Raw genomic sequence first — 20,694 nt, forward strand, 5'->3', positions numbered from 1 at the left:
GCTCCTAGGAGGAAATCGCATCCACAGAGTTTGATTAATAAAGTTCTCCCCAGTGGTCAAATTACCCAGAGCTGTTGCAGAATGAGTGGGAGAATCTATAAACGATCTATATATGGTGAGATATACTGGCTGTGGGGAATCCATGCTTTGGGCCCAATTGAGCTGACCTTATTATTGTCCCCTGGGACCAACAGTCTGATTATACAGCAGGGCCTATGGAGACTCAACTGGATTGTTGTCACACCTGCCCAGTGCCCAATAGGTTTCTGGTTATTTTTCTGACAGATAACGGTTGGTCAGGCAGGTCTGTCAGTGGGCCCCATACACAGGCCAATAAGTTGGCATAACTAGATGTTACTGGGCCCCACAGCAAATTCATTTTAGGGCCCTCGTCATATCCAGATGTTTCACCAATGTATGTTGAAATTGCTTATTAATTAGGGTCTCATGGGGGCTTCCCTGCAGCCACAGGGTCTGCTTCCTCTGTAGTTACGCCATATCTCCCAACATTTTTGCGAATAAAAAGAGGGACAAAAAAGTTCACATCGTTTTTGACCACGCCCATTTGTGTGACCACGCCCCCTAAGTACCTGGTTCATGTTACAAAATTTGAGAAAGTTTGAACATCTTTTTGTGTTTTTTTTCAGTTATTACAGTTTTGCTAATGAAGGTGAATTGCCCTTTAAGCTGCGAGTCTAACTTTTCCCAAGGGACCTGTTATCTTATATTGTTACAATTTCGTATATATATATATATATATATATATATATATATATATATATATGTTACAAAAGTATCTTATCTGCTGCTGTGGCTGTTCTGAGTTCTCTGCCAAAAGCCAATTAAGTTAGAAACATTGTATCTTTTTCAGGCTGTTCAGTGCAGAGAAAATCAGGACAAACGAGAGACTGCGGGTTGAGCTGTCAAAAGAGGAACTGTCCCTCTAAAAACGGGACAGTTAGGAGGTCTGGTTACGCCCCGGCAGTACCAACTCAGTCCACAGGGATAGCGTCTGCAGCTTTTTATGTTCATTTTAGGAGTCCACACATGCACAGATCTGTCAAAAAAGGACAGAATTCTATGAAAAATCTAGTTACAGTATGTGCTTCATTTGTTGTAACAAGGCTATAATGGTCACCCAGTTCTGGGAATATCCAAACAGGCTGGATGCCCCCCCCCCCCCATCCTCTTCCCACAGAAGAGCCGCACAATTGTTCCACAGCAGCAACAGCAAAGCAATGTCAGTTCAATATTCCGTTTATTTTACAATCCAGTGATAAATGTTATTAACCATCAATCAGCATAAAGTGCCAAACCACCATACAAATCTGTACAATATATTTATATTCATATAAACTTTTTTTTTTTTTTAAATTTTCGGAATGTCAGCTGCTTTAAAAAAATAGATGCGAAAAATTTCAGCGGTTGAGGTTGGACTGCACGTGTTAATCACCACTCGAACCAGCACGTGTGTTACTGAGCTAAACAATCAGCCGGTGCTTTAACACGAAGGGGACTGTTGGCCAATGGACTTCTTCCTCCAGCAGCTCCTCTTGTTTGAATCCAGAGAAGCATGAACACAACTATAGGAAACTGAGCCAAGGAACGTTGAACTGTTGCCTGTGTCAAGGGGAAAAAACCCTGAATAGAACAGCACCAGAGGCTCCTTGTAGGAGGTAACATTCATAGGGGGAGGAGACAGATAAAAGTACCAAGAACATTTTATACTGTGTAACAATTATTAGATATTTGTAGAAGATTATGAGGCGCATTTATCAAAGGTCGAATTTCAAATTCATGTGAGTTTTTAAAAGCACCCCTAAACTCCCATAAATTTGAAATTCCACCAATCTAAGGGGCATATTTATCAAGGGTCGAATTTCAAATTGAAAAAACGTTGAATTCAAAAAGACCAACCAAAATTAAGTCAAAGGTTTTTTTTTGTCGAATAGGTCCGTTTTCGATCGAACAGGTCCACCAATTGACTCCAAATAGGCTCTAGGAGGTCCCCCATAGGCTAAAACAGCAATTCGGCAGGTTTTAGATGGCGAATGGTCGAAGTCGAATTTCTAAAGAGACAGTACATGATAAATTTTGTTATTCTAATTTTTTTGGACTATTTCCTAGTCGAAGTACACAAAAAATAGCTAGAAGTTCACATTTTTTTTTCATTCAAAAATTCACCTCAACCTTTGATAAATCTGCCCCTTAAATGTAATAATAAAATCACATTTTTTAAACTTGGATGAATGGAATCGACCCGCAAACTCAAATCAAATTCAAATCGAATTTGATTGGAATTTTAAAAACTCGATTCGTCAGGAAGACTGCAAACAACTCCAAATTGATCCCTGGACCTCTCCCATTGACTTAAAGGTTTTAGGTGGCGAATAGTCGAATTCAAGACCAGAGTAGAATAACTCTCGAAAATCGAATTGAAATTTTTAACAAAATTCGAATTGAAATTGAAAAACTCCCTAGTTCAATTTGACAGTTGAATTTCGAATTCAAATTTTCAGTTCGACCTATAATAAATCTGCCCCTATGTGTCAAGGGAGGCCTCAAGCTGCTGTTAAACTGCAGGTCTAAGGGGCATGATGGGAGCAGTCACAGTTGGAGGAGTTGCATATTGGCCCTCTCTGCTTTATGTTATTCCACCAAGTACTACAAGGGCCCCTTTTCCCCAACTAATGTCTTCCTTCCTAATAAAGGCCATTGACGTCAGACTTCCTTCCAGTTATTGGTTAGCATCACATTGCACCGGCGGAGCAACCAATCAGCTTTGAGTTTACATCAGTCTGTGCAATAAAAGATAATAGGCACTTGGATGCCATTGGCTGCTCCAAGAGTTTAGTGCACCAACTTAGCCCCTCTGAGTTTAATATCTGTGTTGCAGAAGAAGAGTTTGGACCATGTTTGTCTCCAATAATTATGAAAATGAATAGAATCCATAGACACTAGTGGGGACATTTTGGGGGCAAATTCTGGAAGACTTTGGCTTATTGTTTAAAGGGATACTGTCATTTCAAAACAGTTAATAGTGCTGCTCCAGCAGAATTCTGCACAGAAATACAATTGCTTAAAAGAGCAAACAGAATTTGTATATTCACTTTTGAAATCTGACATGGGCTAGTTTCCCAGCTGCCCCCAGTCATGTGACTTGTGCCTGCACTTTAGGATGGAACTACTTTCTGGCAGGCTGTTGTTTCTCCTGCTCAATGTAGCTGAATCAGTCTCAGTGGGACCTGGATTTTACTATTGAGTGTTGTTCTTAGCTCTACCAAGCAGCTGTTATCTTGTGTTAGGGAGCTGCTATCTGTTTACCTTCCCATTGTTCTGTTGTTAGGCTGCTGGGGGGAAAGGGAGGAGGTGATATCACTCCAATTTGCAGTACAGCAGTAAAGAGTGACTAAAGTTTATCAGAGCACAAGTCACATGACTGGGAGCAGCTGGGAAACTGACAATTTGTCTAGCCCCATGTCAGATTTGAATATAAAAAACTCTGTTTCCTCTTTTGAAAAATGGATTTCAGTGCAGAATTCTGCTGGAGCAGCGCTATTAACTGATGTGTTTTGAAAAAAATAAGTTTCCCCATGACAGTATCCCTTTAAGGAACTGTTGCCTGCATAGATACCGGTAATGCATTGGTAGAATTAAAGAAAAACCATGTATCCCTTTCAATTGAATTAAAGTCATTATATACAAAACGTATCAAATGGATATTAGTTATGGATGAGAGCATTGCAGTCACACGCCGAGCCCTGTACAGTACCTACCCATCTACTTGGGTCTTCTCCCAACTAATGTCCAGAAAGAAATGCTTTAAGGGCAGTTGCTTTACCTCTTGCTGATCTCAATTTATACAAAAATAAAAAAAAATTTAAATAGCAATTTCCTAAATTGTCACCTCACTCATTTTCCCCTTTTGCTGCGTCACATGAGTGTTCATATGGTGCCAATGTGCCATAGCTGGAAAAGATTAATTTAGAGTGGGGTAGCCAGTTTCACCCCGTAGTAAAGAGTCTAGCCGAGTCTAACTGGAAACTCAGCCATGCCCTTGTGCCTATGGTACCCCAATACACTGGGCTTCTACTCTCAGGTATATGCCAAGTGCCTGTATCTGGAAACATAGAATAGCAATATGACAGGTATGGCAGTTGCTCCACAGTAATGAAGTTAGGGAGAACACAGTGGTGTAACTTTGGAAATAAGACATGAAACTTCCCAACTGAGTTATAGTAACACCCAAGCTGAGCACAGACACACAGGGGGTCATTAATAAACATTGGGCAAATTTGCACCTGGGCAGTAACCAATGACAACCAATTGCAGCTGGTGGAAAAAAAGCTAATCACTGATTGGTTGCTATGGGATACTGCCCAGGTGCAAATTTGCCCAATGTTTGTAAATGATCCCCATAGTGTCATTTTGCCACTGTCTCTATTAGTGATTTCTCCCGTTTCGCTTCACCACAATTTCATGAATTTACTGCGAAATTCGCAAAAGTGGCGGAAAAATTGTGAAACGCCGATTTTGAGTCAAAATTGGCGTCCGTTAATCGGTAATCGAGCGTCGGAACCGTCACTGGCGTCAAAATTTTTTAGACGCCAACGATTTTCCGCCAACGAATTTTCAAGGCAAATTCGCAAATTTATTTGCCGGCGGCGAAATGCGAAAATTTGCTGCAAATTCGTGCCTGGCGAATAAATTTGCCTATCACTAGTCTCCATCTTTCCCTGCAATACCTGATATCCCACAGTCACGTGCACTTTATCCAAGGCTGTTATTGTCACTGCTACTGTCGGTTCTGACTGCCCAGTCACATGGTGTAAATTGTATATAGCGTGTTAATAAGCTTTCCTGTATTCTTCCTCCCTACAACTGTGGATCAGTCATCCCTGGGGGCTTGACCCTTGCTGGAACCCCCACTACAGCCAGCTCTGAACAGAACACAATCATGTACAAGGAATTCATACGGTTTATTTCCCAAGCACTGAGGAGTGTGCCAGAAACGCTGTGCGCTGGAGCGGCAGAACAATCTGGAAGCTGAAGATTCCTCCATAGCATGAGAGCACCACCTTTTGGCATAAAGTTTATCCTGAACGCCACTGAAGCTCTGTTCTCCTCTTCCTCACAATGTTCCCAATAGCAAAGGAAAAAAAAAAAAAACAAGTTTTATCCGCCAGCCCCGTGCCAGGTTGTGGGCCACTTCTTTCTGTGCCTGATGGGAGGCCGCAAGAGTCTGCTGTTTAAATAAAAATATTATTTTCCTTTGTGTCGCCCTCACTTGTCAGTTCAGCATTTGATTTTGGAAGGTTTGAGTTCTTTCACTTGCGTGTGCAACGTTTTGTGCACTGCTAATGTCCGTGACTGGCAGAACCCCTTGCCGCACTCTTGGCATTTGAAGGGTTTTTCCTTAGAGTGGATATACCTGCAAAATAAAAGAACTTCATTAATTTGAATAAATCAAATTGATCACATATAGGGCTTGGCCATGGGCTCACAGGTCTTTGGGACACTGCTGTAGTTCAACTACATCTGGAAAACTAGACAACTCTGACTCTCTTTAAATATTGGTCAGTATCAGGCCCGGACTGGCAATCTGTGGGTTCTGGCAAATGCCAGAGGGGCTGCTGTAAGATGCCATAGACAGTCACTATTTATTGGGCCTGTGCCTGAAATTCCAGAGCATCTTTTAAATCCCAGTCTCTGGTCAGTATTTGTGTGTAATCTGAAGAGGCGCTTCTTTGTCCCACCTTATTATCTGACTCCTTTCTTGTCTTTTGTGCTATAGAACTTCATATAATGTACTACATATAATATACTTACATAGGAGGGCTGGGGGGTAAGAGATGAACACAGTGTGCTGCATCTAAACCTGATCTCAGTCCCACTGCATTAAAAATTGGAACTGGGGGTAAAAATTCGGAGGGGTCTCTGGTCCCTCCTGGTATTTCATCCCCCTCCCAGACATCTACGCTCACAGCAAGGACCAGAAAGTCCTTCTAACATTTGGACTGCCGTGGTTTTCCACTACTTATGTTTTTACCAACCCACAGATGTTATTGGCTTATTTATCATGTTCTACCAACACTCGCGCGGAACATCAATAAATACTGCCATGGTCACACCTAATAGCCTGGCTTTAATGAGCCGGCTGGAAGGCCTCACACACACATATACTGTATATATAAAATAAAGTAATAATTAATTAGTAATAAATACCCAATTTTCAATAAAATTCACGTTTTCACCTTTCTGATTTTAGTATCCTCAGAACATTATATTTATCATAATATCATATTACGTGACCTATTATGTGACCTTTTTTACAAGCAAATATCGAAACTGTTACTGAGTCAGGGACCCTCCGGGCTGCCACACTATACCCATGCATGTATATATATATATATATATATATATATATATATATTGAGAAAGGTCCCTGAGTGGACCGAAACGTCGCGTCGGCTTTACATGAATACACTCTGATTTTTTTCACCAATGAACTCGGTGTTGCTGGTCATTTCTATTTTTCATTATATATATATATATATATATATATATATATATATATATATATATATATATATATATATATATATATATATATATATATATATATATATATATATATATATATATAAAGGTCCCAGACGTGATAAAGGTCCCAGACGTGGACCGAAAGTAGATCAAATAAAGTCAACTATTTCTTAATTGAAAAATTCTGGTGTGCATCAACATTCAGTCATTATATGTGAATTTTTCCTGTTTTGCACCCAGGTATAAGCCTATATAAGTGTGTGTGCTTAAGCCCTTGTGTACATATATATATATATATATATATATATATATATATATATATATATATATATATATATATATATTTATTTATTTATAAATCTATAGCATTATAGTTAGAGATGGGCGAATTTCCTGCAAAATTTGCGAAATGGTGAAAAATTCACGAAAAATCGTGAAATCAGAAAGTTCACAAAAAATCGTGAAATCCGAACGGGAAAATCTAGCAATTCGAACATTTTCACAGGAAAATCGAGCAATTCGAACGTTTTCACTGAAATCGAGCAATTCGAACGTTTTCACTAAAAATCTAGCAATTCAGACGTTTTCACAAACAAAAAACTGAGCAATTCGAACGTTTTCATGAAAAAAATTTAGCAATTTGAACGTTTCCACGAAAAAATAGGAAATTGACTTCTGCGAATTTTCACTGGCGAATTTTCTCGGGAGATTCGCGAATTTATTCTCCGGCAGCAAATTCATGCCAGGCAAATTTATTCGCTCATCACTAATTATAGTATATTGATGCACACTGGGACTTTGAAATAAAGTGAAAAAAATATTAATTTATTTGTCAACGTTTCGGTCTCTTTGTGAGAGACCGAAACGTTGACGAATACATTTTGATTTTCTCACTTTATTTCAAAGTCCCAGTGTGCCAGGGACCTGTAGTCTTCCGGTTAACAGATGTTTCTGTAATTTGGATCTTCATGCCTTAAGTCTACTAGAAAATCATGTAAACATTAAATAAACCCAATAGGCTGATTTTGCTTCCAATAAGGATTAATTATATCTTAGTTTGGATCAAGTACAAGAAACTGTTTTATTATTACACAGAAAAAGGAAATCAATATTTAGATTAAATGGAGTCTATGGAAGATAGCCTTTCTGTAATTCGGAGCTTTCTGGATAAGAGGTTTTCGGATAACAAATCCAATACCTGTACTATAATGCTATAACATGAACCAGTAGTTAGCACCTGGGCATTTGCCTACCATTTTTGAGTGCACCACTCTCTGAACTATATATATATATATATATATATATTTAAATAAAACTGCACTTTATTTTCTCTCTGCCCCTCACTTTTACACCAATAACAAAGATATACAAATACTGGGAGATAATACCCTTCCTTTGGTGCTAACTAATTCAATTTTAACTCCTTTAGCACATGGTGAGATATAATAAAACGCAGCCCCCGTAAACTGCATGGCATGGGAAAATGATTGGATTAATGGAAATCAAAGTGTATTCTGTTGCCTTGGAAACCAGACAGCTGTTGGAAGGTGGCAAAATAGAAAGCTAAAGACCAATTGCAAAGTTACATATAGTTAAACCATATGGAGCAATCATTTCCCACCCCCACCCCGTGCTACATTAGTGTTTTGGCCTGTTAGGATGATGATTAAATCGTTACCTGTGGTCTCTCAGATGGTCTTGCCTCCTGAATGCCTTGTGACAGATATCGCAGGTGTAAGGCCTCTCGTCTGTGTGTGTCCTCTCGTGGATCAGAAGGTTGTACGATTTCGTGAAATGCCTCCCACAGAATTTGCAGACAAACTCTTTCTTGGTTTTTGAGGGCAGCCTGCCCCTTGTTGGCTTCTTCTCAGGGGTGAGTTTGGTAACATCAAGAAGTCCACCCATTGCACAGAGAGATCCTTGATCATCCAACCGGCCCAACTTACAGTGATCCTCTTGTGTCGCTGCCACTGCCAAGTTGGCAAAGTCAAACCTTGGTTTGGTTTTGTTGGATAAGTTTGGGGACTCCTGTTTGGGGTGGATCATGTGGGGAAAGAGGGGGAAAGTTGGAATCTGGAAGCGAGAGTCCACCAAGCTGGAAACTCCTGGCACTTTGGAGAAGGAAGATCTGGGCAGGTGAAGGGTGGGGTATCCCAATGTCCACTGGTGAAGGTGCACTGCATGCAAAGCACTGAAGCCATACAGGTTGGGCAACTGCTCTGCTGGCAGTGGGAGTCCATTGAAGGCTTGTAGGAAGGAGTAATTGGTGAGCTGCAGAGATGGGTGAACTGGCACTGGTGCTGGAAGAGTCTTGCTCCCCATCGTTGGGGCTTTCTCAGACCTATAGGTACAATATTATGACTTCAATTATATATTCAACATAATCACATACTTACATTTCTATCCCTGCATGCAACTTTCTGAACCCCCCCTTTTTTTTTTAATTTCTTGCAATGTGATTGATACATTAATACTAATTCCTAGTATAGATCATTATATAGCTGTATTCTGTCTGAGCTACACTCTAGTGCAGTGATCCCCAACCAGTAACTCCTGAGCTACATATTGCTCTCCAACCCCTGGTGGCCTTAAAGCAGGTACTTATTTCTCAATTCCGGGCTTGGAGGCAAGTTTTAATTGCATAAAAACTAAGTATTGTGCCAAGTAGAGCCTCCTGTAGGCTGCCAGTCCACATAGGGCAGTGATCCCCAATAGGGATGTAGCGAACTGCCGATTTGGTGTTCGCGAACGCCGTTCGCGAACACCGGCAAAAAATGCGAACGTTCGCGAACAGTTCGCGAACTTCGAACACCCGCTAAAATCGTTCGATTCGAACGATCGAAGGATTTTAATCGTTCGATCGAACAATTTTCATTCGAATCGAACGATCGAAGCATTCGATCGAATGCTTTTCATTTGATCGAATGCTTACAATCGTTCGAACGAATGGAAATCGTTCGATTTTTAGCGGTCGAATGAATTCGAATGGTCGAATGGTCGAACGATTTGTATTCGAATCGAACGCGAACTCAAAATGCAAACGTCGCGCGACGTTCGCGAATATTCGGTGGACGCGAACGGTCGAAGTTCGCGCGAACAGTTCGCTACATCCCTAATCCCCAACCAGTAGCTCAGCTCACAAGCAACATGTTACTCCCCAACCCCTTGGATATTGCTCCCAGTGGCCTCAAAGCAGGGGCTTATTTTTGAATTCCAGGCTTGGAGGCAAGTTTTAATTGCATAAAAACTAAGTATAGTGCCAAGTAGAGCCTCTTGTTGGCTGCCAGTCCACATAGGGGCTACCAAATAGCCAATCGCAGCCCTTATTTGGCACCTCAAAGGACTTTGTCATGCTTGTGTTGCTCCCCAACTCTTTTTACATTAGTATGTGGCTCACAGGTAAAAAAAAAAAGTTTGGGGACCCCTGACATAGGAGCTATCAAACAGCCAATCACAGCCCTTATTTGGCTCCCCAAGGGACTATTTTATGCTTGTGTTGCTCCCCAACTAATCTTACAATAAAATGTGGCTCACGGGTAAAAAAGGTTGGGGACCCCTACTCTAGTGTCACACTGTACAGTGTAACCCAATCCACAGAAAAAATCTGGAATCTACACAGTCTGGAACCCACATCTGAGATAAAGCAAAAACTCTGCGCATTATAACTCCCAAGTCGAGGTACATCTGTAGGCAGAATGGCATTGCGCTCTATAAACCTGGGACATAGCGCTACTAACACTGCGCAATCCAGAAATAGCGGCAGCGCAAATACTCACAGGGGTCACAGAAGGAACGTTCTTTGGTGAGTTAAATCCTCAGCAGCAACAGCCCGACCAGCAGAGAACTTGACACCAACTCCGAATAAACCTAAAACAACAGATAAACTGACTTTTATTCAGGGCCATCAATAAATTCCATAACATCATTTAACCCCAAACTTCGACTTTTATATTTCTATATCATTAGAGGGAACGTTAATAATAAATAATCGACTGCCCCGACAATTAGAATTCTTGCCGCTAATTAACAAACACATTGAAATGATGTGAAAACCCCATTGAAAACGAATATTCTTCCTATCCAGACACAGGAATGAAATGTAGGGAATATTAAACTGCCCATTTTATTTCATCATATTCCAACATCCAGGGAAATGAATCAGAATCAGCTCTGAGTTTTCCAGTGAATTATTATATAACTAAATCAAATATACAAATAGCTATAATAATTATATAAAGAGAGAGAGATATAATTTAGACAAATTATAGAGATTTTACAAATATCAATTGTCAAGAATTTTTACGTTTAAAAACGAATTAATTCACTTCAATTATTATGAAGGGCCATCTGCTAAATAAGGGTCGGTATATTTATATAATAATCATTTATTTAGCGGCACTTGGTCTTTATCTTTACAGAACTGAAACTATTTCAGGAGAGGGGGTTGTGCTCATGTTAAAGTTTTAGGGCAGAGAAGGTAAAAGATTTGGGCCCCCAGTGCAAAATAAAAAGCCCTCCTTTCCCCTTCCCATTATGTAATTAACGTTCTGCAGAAACTCTGCTTCAAACCTGACTGCAAGGGGTTAACCCCCCCCCCAAAAAAAAATTATGTACAATTATGTAACCATTTTACAGCATTTTGTTTTCACACAGAGCCAGATGGGGAAACATTTTATACATAATTCCTCTTGAAAACTTCAAGCTGCCTCCAGGTTTTCTGATCTGCTGCTCACACAAGTCTTCCCTACCAGAGGAGCACGTGTAAGTGTGAGTGTGTAAGTGTGTGTGTAAGTGTGTGTGTAAGTGTGAGTGTGAGTTCAGCCAGACTGATATATCTGCAGTGAGACTGAACCTGAGCAAATCCATCCTCTTTCCCTGCCCTGGGTCACCCCAGCCTTGAGCAGTGCAGTCTCTAAACACATCTGTATCACCTTCAAAAGGAGCCCGGGTCAGTTATCTGCCCCCCACACCAATAAACAGTCCAATTTCTAAACAGAAGACTTGCTGGCTGAGTAATTAACAACAGACCACTTGTGTCTGAGAGAAAGAAAGAGAGAGAGAGAGAGAGAGAGAGAGAGAGAGAGAGACCGACAGAGAGACAGACAGACAGAGAGTGTGAGAGAAAGAGAGAGACAGATACAGAGAGAGAGAGAGAGAGAGAGAGAGAGAGAGAGACAGACAGTGAGAGAGACAGACAGAGACACACAGAGAGAGAGAGAGAGAGAGAGAGAGAGAGAGAGAGAGAGAGAGAGACTGAGAGAGAGAGAGAGAGAGAGAGAGAGAGAGGAGCCTATCTGCCAAGATAAAGTTACCCTGGAAAATAGGATGATAAAGTTGAGAGGCTCCATCTGGCCCATAATTTCCATCAGCTCCGGGGGTGAGATCTTGTGGCACTTTGTTCAACAGTCTGGGACTGGGAGTTGTATCCATATCGGTACTGAGTATCTGACCCCTGACTCACGTGCTCCCAGAGGGGTACAAGGTAGTTACAAGCAGTTACACAGCTGTAGCATTTACAGATTAGTGTTAATCCCAGCAAAGACTTTGGTACAGTTGCTATGTACAGTGAGTCATGGATACAGTGTAACAGCGCGAGTTCTCTCGGTCCCTCGGCTCTATGAGAGGTTGTTGTGGGGGAGAGAGATTAAGGGATGTGCTTAATGCCTCTATATTACAACTACAGAGAGACCAGTGTTATTACTCATATCACAGTGTTTGTATAATTTTGCTGATGTAAAGTCTGGGTAAAGATTTCTGTCTGTCTCTGCCCCTTTCATAATCGTGTTTGTCCGTCATTTATAATCATTTGTCCGTCTCTATATACTGACTGTCTATGTATTGATTATATATCCATATCTGCCTATTGATCATCATCAGTATTGTAATTGTCTCTCCATGTTTCTCTCATATATATATATATATACAGTAATTCATCCACCCTCCAGCTGTTACTATTTTATATCGCCCCTTACCTGTTATCTGTCATCTGTCTCTCTCTCTCTCTCTCTCTCTCTCTCTCTCTCTCTCTCTCTCTCACTCTCTCTCTCAACTACGTTTTTGTTATTATTAATACGTACAGGTAAGAGATCAATTATCCATCCATTTATCCAGTCCAAAAATAAATCAGAGGATATAATAATATTTTATATATATTTCTCTCTCTCTCTCTCTCTCTCTCTCTCTCTCTCTCTCTCTCTCTCTCTCTCTATCTTCTATCTATCTATCTATCTATTATCTATCTATCTCTGTCTATCTATCTCTATCTGAATCTTTCCAGTCAAATAATAAAAATGTTCTATATATATATATATATATATATATATATATATATATATATATATATATATATATATATATATATATATATATATATATATATATATATATTGTATATCTTTATCTATCTCTATCCATCTATCTATCTTCTATCATCTATCTATCTATCTATCTATCTATCTATTTATCTATAATTTATCTATATATTATCTATGATCTATCTATCTATCTATCTATCTATCCATCCATCTACCTATCTGTCTGTCTATTATGTATCTATATAGGAAAAATATGGCAATAATATTCTATAAACGGTATTTGTACCATGTAATATAATATGAAGGGACAGGGGTACTGGCTGCAATACTTCGCGTTCTTATCAAATATATATTCTGTTTATTTTGCAAAAAGTATAGACACAAAACAGGTGGAAGAGTAAAATAATCTCACTTTGTAGACTTTTGGTAAATGCTCTGCTTCTGGCACAAAATATTTTCTTTTTTTCTGTAATCTGTATTTTAAGATATATCTATATCTCCCAACCCCAGAAACCCTAAACCTTAAAGCACTTAATATCGCCTTTAAAGTCCAAAACATTCCCATCGTGCTTTCTTCAGTTCTACAAAAGAAAAAACCCACAACCTAAACTGTAAGCTCTTGGGCATAATTTCTCATATCTGGTCTGTTAGTTACAGCTAATGTGTCTTTGTCTGTACTGTCTCCCTTGTTTATTATTCAGATCTTTCTTTTAGAATTTTAGTTGGGAACGTGCAATTTAGTTGGTGCAAAAGTGATTCAGCCAAGCGCAATGTGCCCATTAGTCACTGGCATGGAATGTAACATTGTACAGTCAACTGGGGACACTGCTCCATATGTATATTTTATATTTGTATGTGAATCATTACTATTAGTTATCATTTAATGGACTGATCCGAAAAATATTATTTGGAAATATTGAATTATAGAGAAAATAACGTTTTCCTGCTCAGCCCCAGTGTTCCCTGCGCCAATTCATTCCCTATGGAACTGTTACTTCTCAGCCAGAGCTGCTGCACTTTCTCATTAGTTACAATGGCTGATTAAATGGAAATCAGAATCTCTTTTCATTTGTTTCATTGATTGGGGGATAGTTTGATCTTTTTCCTTTTTTTGTCCCCCCAGAAGAATAGGCAGAAAAGTTGGCAACATAAAGAAACATATTGAGCAGAATTGTTTATAAATAGAGATTCATTTGGATCTAATTGATCCGTTGTTTTGGTGACCCGTCTGGCAAGGGATAAAGTCACACACACCTGCTAATCCTCATATAATCCTTATAAATCACATTTATTTTACCCTCAATCCTGCCTCTTGCCCCCCCCCCTTCATATGCACCTGTCTTTGGGACACAATTCATTTCACCAACTTTACAAATGGGCTGCGATTGGGTGCGACAAAATCGCACACGTGCCAACACTAGCAAACTATAAAAATGAACCAAACGATGCCTATCTGAAAGCAGTTTCCAAAATACCCCATTGGCTCCAAAAAAAAAAGTGATTTTTAATTGACCCCGATAAATGAATTCTAACGAGTTTACAAATGTCACCCAATTCAGTTTGAAGTTGTTTTTTTAAGTGGTTCACCTTCAAACAACTAGATCACCAGAAATAATGACTTTTCCAATGACTTTCACTTTCTATGTGTGATCGTTTTTCTAATATTGAAGTGTCATTTTTCACTTTCTAAAGCAGCCCTGGGAGGTGGGGTCGCCGACCCTGTAAACGGTTCTAAATTGATACATTTAGTTGTTACATTTCTTATCTTTGTCCCTGCTGAGCAGAATCCCTGAGTTTCATTACAGGCAGCTGTTAGACTTGATACAATAGTTGCTAATACTCCAGAGAGGCTGCTGAGAAATGGATCCACTAAATGTTGCAAAATTGTAACAGTTTAGAGTCTGCGACTGCATTACTGAGCTGTCAGACTTAGATTTTGGAAAAACAGTAAAAAATAAATAATTGAAAGTAATCCAAAAAAGTCTAAAAAATCTAAAAACAACTGCATTGAAAAAAGTATTTGGAAGGTGGACAACCCCTTTAGCAGCCACACACCCCAAGCCTGACATCATCCCCAGATCGTGGGCTACCGAATTGTCTGCTAGTGGCTGAACATCGCACGATTCAATTGTACAAGCGATATTACAGCTCAATTCCCTGCACTGTGTGATAGCACATCATTCTCCCCAAATTGACCATCGTGGGGAATATAAGCCACTGCACTCGTTTTGCGCTATTCCTACTGAAGAAGGAGAAAGTCGCATCTAAACTCTCCGACCGACAGTTGCACTAGGAAACCGTTTACACAACAGCGAATACACAGTTTGCACGAGTTGAACAAGTAACATGCAGTGGAAGCTTTTCACTTATTCCTCTGCTACAAACGTTGTAGAAGTTTGCGCTATGCGCTTTATAAGGGCACAAGGTCCAAGCTCAGAGTTTGCGCTGTTCTTGCACATGGAGGCGCAACCCTCGCACAACATAGTAGAGAAAATGCTCAAAACCCCTTAAAAGTACAAGAGAGAGAGAGAGAAGTAGTGAATTCTATTGAAGTGGCCCTGTAGTATTTACCTATGTGAGCAGAGGGGTCCCTCGTTGTCCCTCCAGCAGTTGGGGTGCAATAAGCCCAGAAGAAAATCGGTGTAAGTAGGAAGGTACCAAATGAGTAGCACAGGGGGTTGGCATGGGGTTGGTCTCTCCCAGGTGCTCAGGTGACCCACAAAGTCATTGTGACAGAAGTGCTGCTGTGTGTCCGTGTGTCCCACCAGACTGCCCGAAACCTACTGAATCTGCTCTCCAGCCGCCTCCTTATTTCTAGCAGCCACCGCGCATGCGCATTAGTCCCGCTCAGCCAGCCCCTGCAACTGCCACTGAGAACTTCTGCCTGTCTGCTCTCCCTGGAATCACTTTATTCCCCCTGCCTGATGTGAACTGCCACTCACACTGACCAACACTCACTCACACTGACCAACACTCACTCACACTGACCAACACTCACACTTCACACTCACTAAACAACACTCACACTCACACTGGCCAACACTCTAACACACACACTGACCAACACTCTAACACACACACTGACCAACACTCTAACACACACACTGACCAGTGACCAACACTCTAACACACACACTGACCAACACTCTAACACACACACTGACCAACACTCTAACACACACACTGACCAGTGACCAGCACTCAGACACACTCACACACACACTGACCAACACTCACTCACACTGACCAACAATCACACTCACTAACACACACACTGACCAACAATCACACTGACCAACAGTCTAACACACACACTGACCAACACTCTAACACACACACACTGACCAGTGACCAGCACTCAGACACACTAACACACACACTGACCAACACTCACACACACTAACACACACTTACCAGTTACCAACACTCACACATTCTAACAAACACACACACACACACACACACACTGTCTAACACACTCACAGCAACGAACACTAACAAACACTGACAGTGACTAGTAAACACTAACACCTGCAAATACACATAACACAAGCAGTCTCCTGACAGAGTGAGAGAAACAGACACAGACATTATTTATGTATTATATATGCATTATATATGTATATATTCCCACAATGATCAGCAAATACACACTCTTTTACAAACCAAGACATACACCAAGAGAGCATAAACTGTTACACAGGTAGAGAAACACTGCAATAGACCCACAACATGCTACACACACTGACAACAACTTGAGAGACTGAGCACACAGACCCCAGTAAACTCACACAAACTCAAACACACATACAGGCTTTAGTGACTCATCTACAGACTGCCAGTGACATATATATATATTGTATCACAGGCTCACAAACTGGCAAAAACATACAGACAGGCACAGCAGCAGTAGCGGAGAGTCAGTAGTATAAGTAAATACACTGCTCTACACAGGAGTCAGAACCAGCAGTGCACCCTGCTCTACTCTGTGGCTTCCAGTTAAGTCTCCTCTTCCCAGGGATGAAGCTCGGGGGGGGGATCACTTGGATACATTCCCAATACCTTACATTACATACAGGGAGCCTGGCACAGACACTGACATGACCCCCCCACACACACACCCTCTAAAGGAGCAGGTCCCTGTGTTTAAATATCCCATAAATGCAGCGGTTTTGCAGAGTTTTCTTCAAGATTCCTCTTTTCCACCCAAAATATAACTGAGCACCCAAAAAGCAATCAACAAGTGCCCAGCCAGTCTCCCTGAATTCCACAGCAGCAAATAAACTGACCGACTGCCCCCCAGTGACCTCCATCATTTGGCAACCCCTTATTTTAACCCTATCAGTGCCAGCATGAAAACGAGCTGATATTCTTGGGAGTTCCCCACAGTTTCCCTAATATATTAAAGAAGAATGACAGGACCCTAGAGGGAGGTCACATCTGTGCCTGGCAAACTGTCACCCCTGAACTGACTGTCAGACAGAAGGGAGACAGCTCAAGGGTTATGTTATAACTGGTGGAATTAAAGAGAGAATCCCCAGCTGCAGGGATATTCTGTAATATTCTCAGACTTTACAAATACAATAACAACCTCCATCTCTACTTCAATTCCCATATGGAAGCGATTCCTCCGCTGCTCAGTGCGACTTGGATTCTTACAGGACATAATTAGGGATAAAATGCTTCTAATGGTTCCTGGTCTTCCCCCTGGGCTCCCTGATGGTTCCAAAATCCTAGGTGCACTTGTACTAATTCCACCCCTTGTGCTACAGTAACCTGATCCACTAATGTTTCTGCTCCCAGATAGGGATGTAGCGAACGTCGGAAAAAATGTTCGCGAACATGTTCGCGAACGTCCAGACAAAAATGCGAACGGTTCGCGAACGTTGCGAACCCCATAGACTTCAATGGGAAGGCGAATTTTAAAAGCTAGAAAAGACATTTCTGGCCAGAAAAATGATTTTAAAGTTGTTTAAAGGGTGCAACGACCTGGACAGTGGCATGCCAGAGGGGGATCAAGGGCAAATATGTTTCTAAAAAATCCATTGTTGACACAGCGCTGCGTTTTGTGCTGTAAAGGGCAGAAATCACACTACGTCACTCAGGTGGTGTTTCTGGAGACGGTATTATTATTGATATTTAGACAGAATGTGAAAAAGCTCATACAGCTAGGTGGCAGTGGTTTGAAGAACAGATGCAGATGAGAGATCAGCAGCAGGACAGACAGCTGCCCAGCCCACAGCAGCTACATACAGAGCACTGCAGTAGAAGGTAGATTACTAGCCAGCAAAGCTACCTAACCTAAAATGTCCCTCAAATCCCTGCAGAGTTCTGTCCCTACAATACAGAGCAGTATCAAGTAGATTACTAGCCAGCAAAGTTACTATCAACTGTCCCTCAAATCACTAACAGCTCTCTCCCTACACTAGCTCTTCCAAGCACACACAGGCAGAATGAAAAAACGCTGCAGGGCTTCAGTTTATATATGGAAGGGGAGTGGTCCAGGGGGTGTGGGGGTGGTCCAGGAGGGAGAGCTTCCTGATTGGCTGCCATGTATCTGCTGGTCTGGGGGAGAAATGGCAAAAAAAAGCGCCAGCTAAGGCGAACCCAAATTGCCGAACGTTGCGTTACGTTCGCGAACATTCGGCGGACGCGAACGGTCGATGTTCGCGCGAACAAGTTCGCCGGCGAACAGTCCGCGACATCCCTACTCCCAGACTCAGCGCTGCATTTAAAGTCCAGCCCGAACCACTGAAACCCAATATGGGGGTAGTCCAACCCCACAGCCTGCACAATTCAAAAACTCTCCCCCTTATCCGGCAGACTGAGCTCTTCCAATCTCTAGCAATCAGCTGCAGATTCTGCTGAGTATTTAGCGCAGCTATTCCTATGTTTTTAACTGGGCACCTGATATGTATTAAACGCAAAAAAAAAAATACAGATCGAAAGAACTTCGCATTGTATCAAAAAACAACACACAATATTATATTATATTTAATGATAATCCCCTTATTTTCCCTCTTGTATAAATGCGCTCCTTATAAACCTGGGGAAAGCAAACTGTCATTTCCTGGAGGGACAAAGGAAACTGTCAGCGCAGAAACCCAGTTTTTGTATCTGTCATCTTAAATGGCATCAGAAAACGAACAAATCCGTCTTATCAAATGAATTCTGTTTCCACAATTAGCAGAATATTACAACTACAACTCCCCGCTACATTCTGCGCAAAATATTCTTATACTGTTGCGTATAATAAAATCTGCTTGTAACCCATCTGTCATTCTCCCTGTATTGTTTCTGTTCTTTTATTCAGATGCAGGAAATGTAAAAAAAAAAAAAAAAAGCCTTTTTTTATTTATTCCTCCAAATTCCATCCAACTGACTAGAGAACTGACAGTTACTAAGCACTGATGTTTCCTCTGGAGTCAGTTGCACTCATTTGTGCAAAAAGAGCGCTATGGAAATATTTATTTGGTTCCTTAGAGAAGATAAAAATATTGCAATATATTATTTCTCCTCTCCCTGATGTGCTGCTTCTTCAATAACTAAATTGTATCAATGTTTTTCTGCCATATATATTTGCCAGAAGCTGCCTTGGCTCTGCCTTTTTTGCTGCATTAGTCAATTCTCAAGCCATTTGATCAAGGAGCAAGGACTGACATTTTTTGGCCAATAATTACAATTATTATTCTGATTAAGATACATAAATAACATTTGTAAGGTTATTATTATTATTAGTAGCATTATTGTCTTTTGGGTAAATGTATAAATGTGGGCTTTTATTATTATTATTATTATTATTATTATTATTATTATTATTATTATTATTATTATTGTCATTATTATTATTATTATTATTATTATTATTATTATTATTATTATTATTTTTATTAGCGTTGTTATTATTATTGTTAAAATTATTATTATTATTAATAATAATAGTAATAAGGGTTTGTAAGGGAGGGGGGATTTCAAAGGATAATAATGTTCATAGCATCTATTTACTGTTATTGTTACTAAAATAAAACAAAGTCCATAAATAAAATAGAGTTTATTTTTTTTTAAAGGGGAAGTTACAGATCTTTTATCTGCATAAAGAGAACATTGTGTTATGTATAAATGCAGGGACAGTAAGTAGCCATTCAGCTACTGGTTTACTTTTTTTTTTTTGAGATCTCAGTATCAGTAACCATCGCATGCAGATTTCAGAAGAAATTTTTGTTTTGTGTTAATCATAGTTATTCCCTATCAGTCTCCTATCAGAGCTGCAGTTTGAGCCCACCACTATCTAGTTATAGTCCTGAGGTGACCCTTGCAGTGAGGCAGCAGTTACAGACTGGAGAGAGAACAGAAACTTTATTCATTCTAAATCACTCTAAAGCCAAAGCAGGTAAGGACAGGTGAGACTCTGGCTTAGAACAGACGCAGAGCTATCTACATTCCTGAATTTAGGGCTAGGTCTTGCACACAGTTACCAGAATTCCTAAGATGATTACTGTAATGTTAAATTATTCATTCATGTAGATTCCTAGGCTAAAGGGCTAGAACACAGGCAAAGTTTCCTGGATTCATTGTCTGAGGGTTAAATCGCTTGGATTCTCGGGCTAATTATGGTTAGATTATGCACAGAGTTACCAAGGGCGCTAAATTATTCCCAGTCACCTAGATGCATAGGGTAGAGGTTAAAACACTGGCTAAATTACCTAGATTCATAGGCAGCGGGTTAAATCAAGCTCAAAATTGGCTGAGGGTTGAATCTTGCGCAAAGTTACCCAGATTCATACGATAAGGGTTTGATCATGCGCAAAATTGCTTAGATTCTTAGACTAATGGTTAG

At 40.4% G+C, this 20,694-nt stretch overlaps 1 protein-coding gene across 1 annotated transcript; it reads right to left on the reverse strand.

Moving 5' to 3' along the window:
* Window positions 1–4,960: 4,960 nt before the first annotated feature.
* On the reverse strand, window positions 4,961–15,832 carry osr1.S (odd-skipped related transcription factor 1 S homeolog). Its single transcript, XM_018265955.2, has 4 exons — window positions 15,429–15,832; window positions 10,320–10,410; window positions 8,222–8,884; window positions 4,961–5,431 (listed from the first exon to the last, which is right to left on the reverse strand). Exons 3-4 carry the CDS (start codon window positions 8,863–8,865, stop codon window positions 5,296–5,298), a joined length of 780 nt encoding a protein of 259 aa, XP_018121444.1. The 5' UTR covers window positions 8,866–8,884; window positions 10,320–10,410; window positions 15,429–15,832; the 3' UTR covers window positions 4,961–5,295.
* Between the last annotated feature and the right edge of the window lie 4,862 nt (window positions 15,833–20,694).

Source organism: Xenopus laevis, chromosome 5S, assembly GCF_017654675.1.
Source record: "Xenopus laevis strain J_2021 chromosome 5S, Xenopus_laevis_v10.1, whole genome shotgun sequence".
Classification (NCBI taxonomy): domain Eukaryota; kingdom Metazoa; phylum Chordata; class Amphibia; order Anura; family Pipidae; genus Xenopus; species Xenopus laevis.